Below are 6903 nucleotides of genomic sequence, written 5' to 3'. Positions count from 1 at the left end.
TTATAAGAATAAAACGATGTTTAAGCACAGAAATTATATGCAATCATTCACCATCTTGACATTCATGTATATATTCCGACGTCCCTTGATTCTAGCCTGCATATGCTTGCCTTTCATGCCGTTGCCTGAGACTGAGTCTGGTTTGTCTTGTTGCCAACAGGTTGTATTTAAGCTTGTTTTGTGTGTGCAAAATTGGCAAAGAACATGCATTGACACCTCCATTTATGCTAGTCTTTTGTATGCTTAGGTGATACCTTAATGCCTGAACTTTATTAGATATCATCTTATGTTTATCATACATGAAGAGTTGATGATGATGAGAAAAGTGTTGCATATGATCATTTTTTGTTTATCAATATATGTTCCTTATGCTTTAGATTGTATTACAGAAGATATAATTCAGGATAGCCGCACATGCAGCAGAACCACCATCAGAAACTAAGACAATTGGCTAGATGAGATGCTCTTGATTTTCGAGCTTGCCAACCATTGTGAGTATCATCTGGACTGTTCTCTTGGTTTCTTTTGCACAGTAAAAAGCTTCTGATCCCACATGCCCCAATCTCTTTGGATTCATCTAGAGCTGATACATAAATCCACAAAATAGTTGTTAGATTCAAACAAGGCAAATATCATTTCATATCATATGGAAATGGTTCTATCATTGTTAAATAAAAACCAGAACCCAATACAAGTCTAAGACATTAAAAAAACTTGACCAAGGATCCTTATTATGATCCTGAGTCCATCAAGGCACAAATGGTTGCACTAATTATTATTTTTCTTTTCAATTAACGTGGAGAAACCATGGTTTGGACGTCGTCTTATGGGGACGAGAGGTGTCACGTTGACCCTGTAACTGTGGCCGTCTGCTGCGTAAAGCTCTATAATTACTCTCCTCTTGGACCACCGGGGATAGTTTTCTGTTGGCCTAGTCTTGCGGCAAAGGATGCAGCTCCAAAGTATTGAACTCTTGACCTCCTTCAACTTGAAAGCCTCAAGCTGACCCATCTAGATAGGGATGGCAGTAGACTGGGGTAAAACGGGGCCCCGCCCCGTCTTGCCCCATTTGGAACGGAGATGGAGGACATGAAATGGGGATGAAGGTTAAAATCAAAACCTGTGCAAGGATGGAGGCAGGGATGGACTTACGCTTTCCCCCGCCCCGCCCTGTCCCCGTCTCGATCCTCGCCTTGCCCCGCCCCGCACTGTCTCAAATCCTTCTTTAAGGATGGCAATGGACCGAGGGGAAACAGAACCCTGACCCACCTCACCCCGTTTGGACCGGGGATAGAGGACATGAAATGAGAATGAAGGCGGGGATGGAGGTTAAAATCTAAACCCGTGCAAGGATGGAGGTCCGGATTTTGAGATGAGGTGGGGGTGGAGACTTTGTCCCCCGCCCTGGTCCACTGCCATCCCTGCACCTAGCTGGGTGTGTGGTGCCCTTGTGGGCTGAATAGGCCAACACAGAACCCTAGGATCAGTTTTTTGAGCTACATGGTCAAATGAGAGGATCAGATCCAAGGCTCGTTCGATGGTTATGATCAAAGACCCTTTGATGCCGTTCGTCTCAGGTGTCAGTACACCCAAAAACCTCCTCAATCGATGTACTTCATGTACATGAGTCCTACATGACTTTCTAGATCGATGGCATCTATGGTTGTAAATTGAACGGCCATTATGCACTCGATGGATGAATGTCTTGTGTGGCCATCAGGTGTCGTCCATGGACCTGATCTGCTCTCATGGTCCAATGCTTCATGCCAATCTTGTTTAGGTATTCATTAGTTTGATTAATGTGTAAAACTTCCATGACTCGATCAAAGAGTTGATGGCTATTCTGACAGCTAAGAGTCGGTTTAGACATAAAACACTAAGGGGCCAGTTTGCGTGTCACGGAGAAGGTAGGTTTTCAGTGGAAATGTATAAGCGCATGCAGAAATGCATAGGTGTTCAAACCCAATGTTGGTGCACTTCACATTGTGTTGGGACGTTGCAGGTTCAAAACCCAATGGTATAGTTGTATAACTGGTAGGAGTCTGCCTAACCCCTAGCTTGTCTTAAAAAAAAAACAAAAACAGGTTTGTTAAATTGAGGGTCCTAACCCTGGCGTTTTATGCTGTCCGTATGGTGACGATAGTCTCCAGTCCCGGATGGGGTTTCCCCAAGCAAAATATGAAAAAAAAGTGATATTATTTGCACAAAATTAGTGGACTTGACCATAATACCCTATGATATGTCAAAGGGACATGCCGTTTTGGCTGACAAAACATGACACTAACATGCTGACATGAACACTGGCATGTATGGATGATATTTTAATATTATTTAATAATTATTAATACTTTTTACTAATACGAAAATATTTTTAATATTAAAATATCAAATAAAATATTTTTTATTGATTAAAAATAAAAAAATACCCGTGTCCTCGTGTCTTATCTTTCAAAAGGTTTTAAAACTCATGTGTTGAACTCGTGTCATGAGTTGGGTCGTACCCGTATCTTTGTGACATAGATCCTAACGCCTGTTGAATCAAATAGAATTGTCAGGGAGCAATTGAGCTTACCTCCAGATCCGCTGTGGGCACAGTGGAGTTCATATTGGGAAGCCTTAGAACCAAGAGCAGGGAGGCGCCCTTCACGAGCGTAGAGCTTAAGAGTAGCACCCACCACATCACCCACCTTGTCATCTTCTTTCACCACCGTCTTCAAGGGACCAGAACTACCCATCACATGAATCACCACCAAAATCCTGTTTCCTTCATCTCCAACCTTCATTCACCCAAAATCAACATCAATACTGTTTTCTTTTCCAGTCATCTTTGGTTCAATTTGAGTCTGTGGATTTGGAACGCAAGATGCTGCAGAATTTGGAAGTTGTATACAACAAAATTGGTTTTGAGTTTGCATCCTTTTTGCTCATTACATGAAACATGTTAGGTGAAAATATCAGTATATATATATATATAAAACTATTGTAAAGATATAAATAATACAAAAAAATTCTTAAAAAAACGTTAGTAATGTGTAAACATCGCATTTAAATCACAGAGGATGACTGAGATCTGAACATAGGAAACTTCATGAAGTGAAAAAAAAGGAACAAACAAATAGTGAATACCCTGTTTCTCTTGGTGAGGAATGACAAGGGTGATTTCAAGAGTTCATGAGCAGTGGGTGGAGAATGAAACAGGGACTTTGGCGCGTGTGGTGCCATGGCTGGTGACTTTGGCGCAAAGTTGGGGTTGTGGTGTGTGTTGGTTGTTATCATCTTCTGCTCCATGATTCCAATCCGCAGCAGATGCTGAGGTATATATTGAGGGTTGAATGTTCTGCTTTGCATGGCACAAAACCATGAATATAAAGGGCTGTGGTTGACTTAGCCGCAAAACTTTTCTTGGGAAGGCTCACATATGATTTCATGGCATACCCAATTCACTACTATCAGCTTTTAATATATCTTATATATGAATGTATGTCATACTCAGCTGACTACTATCAGTTTTTAACCTATGTCACAAATATTATCATAGAGAAAATCTCAAAACAAGGAAAAATCTTGTGAGTATATATATATATATATATATATATATATATATATATATATATATATATATATATATATATATAGAGAGAGAGAGAGAGAGAGAGAGAGAGAGAGAGAGAGAGAGAGAGAGAGAGAGAGAGTAATGGGTCCATGCTAAACTCACCTATGTGTGTTTACTAAGAATCTACATCTGGATCATGTGTTTTCTCTGAAAAAAAATGATGTTTGGGGCCTCCAAAATTTACAAAGATTTTGGACCGTTGATATTTTGAACTTTATAAAAACCCACCTATGTGTTGGAATCAAAAGCTTCAAGAGATGATCCCTATAAAATCAAGAATAAGAATGTAGATCACATATGTAGGGTCAGAATTTTAAAATAAAATAAAAAAGCCCCAAAAACTTATTTAGCATGCCGTTTAGCACCGACCCATTACCCTCTCTCTCTCTCTCTATATATATATATACATTAGAAAGTTTGTTTACTTGAAGCAATATCGAGATAACAATACAATATTACAAACATGAGCAATATTTTGAAAATATTGCTTATTTTACATAATATATCAGCCTTTGAAAATATCATGATAAATTCCACTATTTTCAAAATATCTCTGGCAGTGTTTTTAGCCATAAGCATTTGCTATCTTGAGCCAAGATCCGTCTAAGGCAATCCTTGTTTATGTTTCCTTCTCACCTTTCAATTATGATCATCATATGATCGAAGACCCATATTGCTTCTCACCTTTCAATTATGATCATCATATGATCGAAGACCCATATTGAATACAAAACTTTAGTTGCGGATTTTGTTTATTTATTTATTTATTTATTAAATCGGTAGTTAATTAATGTACAAGCATGGAGAACAAAGACCAAGTCCAAATCAACAAAAACTCATAATTTTACATCAATAATGAGTATGTGATGCATAGACTTCCATAGTGCCAACTGAAGAAGAAATCTTCTCATAAAAAATTAGATAATTTAAAACCCATTTATAACTTCGGGAACAATCTAGGTGCTTTCTCCAATTAGTGCCTCATTTATTATATAGTGATGGTGGTATCTAGGGAAAGTGGCAGAATATTGTGGTTGTTATTTTCTATTTTCTAATGATATAAGCAGGGGATTCAAACCAAATAATTAATTATGGGAGACTAGGGGAAATGTTAACTGGGGTAGGGTACACGATATTTACTGGATCCAGTCAATTCTGGGCCCAGCCTTCACTAGGCTTTGACCTGGACTTCGACTGGACCACACCGGACCATGCGTCACCCTGTCGATGTTTGGATCGTTAAAAAACTGTAGTCACAAATATATGTGACATTTGATGCCGCAACTTTGTCATGATAAATCATGTACAGAACATAAATTAGATTATCATCTGCTTTGACAATGTCACTACTTTACCACAATTATGCATACTTCTGAATTATTTTCCGATATATTCCTTATAACTTTAATTTTTAGATTTGATTGAGATTTTTCTAAATAATTTTTAGATAGCCAATTCTTTCAAAATTTTGTTTGCCAAGGTACGTGAACCAAGGCCACAAGAAACTATGCCGTGGGCAGGGACATTATTCTTGTAGTTTAAAATTGCTGACACCAAAATAAAGCCACAGTTAACGTGGCATCTTTTGGCCCGTAATGGGATGTCCCAAACCATATCAATGGTCTCTCTCTCTCTCTCTCTATATATATATATATATATATGAGAAATGGGTATGTGCAAAATTGATACGTTCTAAATGGGTTTTTCTGCCCTTCAGGTGTTTTTTTTTCACAGTTCCAACCCCATGAATGTGTTAGGCATGGTCGATTTATGAGAAATTCACACCTGGATCATGTGTTTTAGATGAAAAAAATGATATTTGGAGCTTAAAAAATTTACAAAGATTTTGGACCGTTGATTTTTCAAACCTTATAAAAACCCACACCCTGAAATCCAACACTTCAAGATATGATCCCTATAAAATCAAGTACATAGATCACATCTCTGGTCATAATTTAAAAATAAAATTAAAAAACTCTTCAAAACTCATTTAGCTCGTATCGTTTCACACCTACCCATTACTCTCTCTCTCTCTCTCTCTCTCTCTCTCTCTCTCTCTCTATATATATATATATATATATATATATATATAGAGAGAGAGAGAGAGAGAGAGTTGCAAAATGATACTTGTTAAATGGGTTTTTCTGCCTTTTCAATGTTTTTTTTTCCAGTTCCAATCCCATAAATGTGTCGAGCATGGTCAATTTACCAAGAATCCACACCTGTATCATGAGTTTTCGATGAAAAAAATTATTTAAGCCTAAAAAATTTACAAAGATTTTGGATCGTTGATTTTTATAACCTTATAAAAACCCACCCATGTGTCAGAATCGAATGCTTCAAGAGCTAATCCCTATAAAATCAAATTCATAAATCACATATGTACTATCATAATTTAAAAATAAAATAAAAAAGACTGAAAACCCATTTTGCACGTGTGAGTAGCTACCAATATCTCTCTCTCTCTCTCTCTCTCTCTCTCTCTCTCTCTATATATATATATATATATATATATATATATATATATATATATATATATATATATATATATATATATAGGGTAACTAAAATCTGTAAACAACAAAAATGTAAATAGGTATGTATTGAGATTTTCATATATTATTATTATTTTAAATTTCATTGTACCGATGCAATCTTGATGCTTGGTTTTATAGAAACAATTTTAGATCATCCAACTATGATGCATAAGAAGGATCTTTTAAAGCTTAAAAAAAATCAATGACTCAAAACTTTTTTAGATATTCAAGCATACAAAATCACATTTCTTGATCTAATTGCGATGATCCAATAATCGATTCTAAGCAAATGGACTATGTCGAATGCATCTATTTCAGTTGGAATTATAACCTAGACTCTTCGTATTTCTCTCTCATTTTGGGAACTCGTTTTACATTAAGGTTTGTTGGAATTATAAGCTAGACTCTTCATATTTCTCTCTCATTTTGGGAACTCGTTTTACATTAAGGGTTGTTGTAATCATAAGCTAGACTGTTCGTATTCCTCCCTCATTTTGGGAACTCATTTTACATTAAGGCTATCTGCAGTTTTTCTATGCAAACTCTTTGGGTTTCTCTCCCATTTATTTCTAATCCTTGAAAATGTAATAACTTTTTAGTTTTTCTATGGTAGGAATTTACTATGTAATTAAATTTTGGTTGAGCTTGAATGATATATATATAGCAGCCATATATCATCATTTTGATAAGTCGTTGGAATGTTTTGAAGCCTTCTCCTTCTCTAGCACCATTTCTGCGTGTTTTTCATTCTAG

At 36.5% G+C, this 6903-nt stretch overlaps 1 protein-coding gene across 1 annotated transcript; it reads right to left on the bottom strand.

Moving 5' to 3' along the window:
• Window positions 1–425: 425 nt before the first annotated feature.
• LOC149832029 (uncharacterized protein At4g22758-like) lies at window positions 426–3253 on the bottom strand. The gene is made up of 3 exons (XM_090014270.1): window positions 3127–3253; window positions 2573–2777; window positions 426–583 (listed from the first exon to the last, which is right to left on the bottom strand). The coding sequence occupies exons 1-3, from the start codon at window positions 3220–3222 to the stop codon at window positions 432–434; spliced, it is 453 nt and encodes a 150-aa protein (XP_089870396.1). The 5' UTR covers window positions 3223–3253; the 3' UTR covers window positions 426–431.
• Between the last annotated feature and the right edge of the window lie 3650 nt (window positions 3254–6903).

Source organism: Nuphar pumila, chromosome 7, assembly GCF_984573655.1.
Source record: "Nuphar pumila chromosome 7, dmNupPumi1.hap1.1, whole genome shotgun sequence".
Classification (NCBI taxonomy): domain Eukaryota; kingdom Viridiplantae; phylum Streptophyta; class Magnoliopsida; order Nymphaeales; family Nymphaeaceae; genus Nuphar; species Nuphar pumila.
The sequence above is the reverse complement of the archived record's forward strand: the minus strand, read 5'-3'. Positions and strand labels throughout refer to the sequence as shown.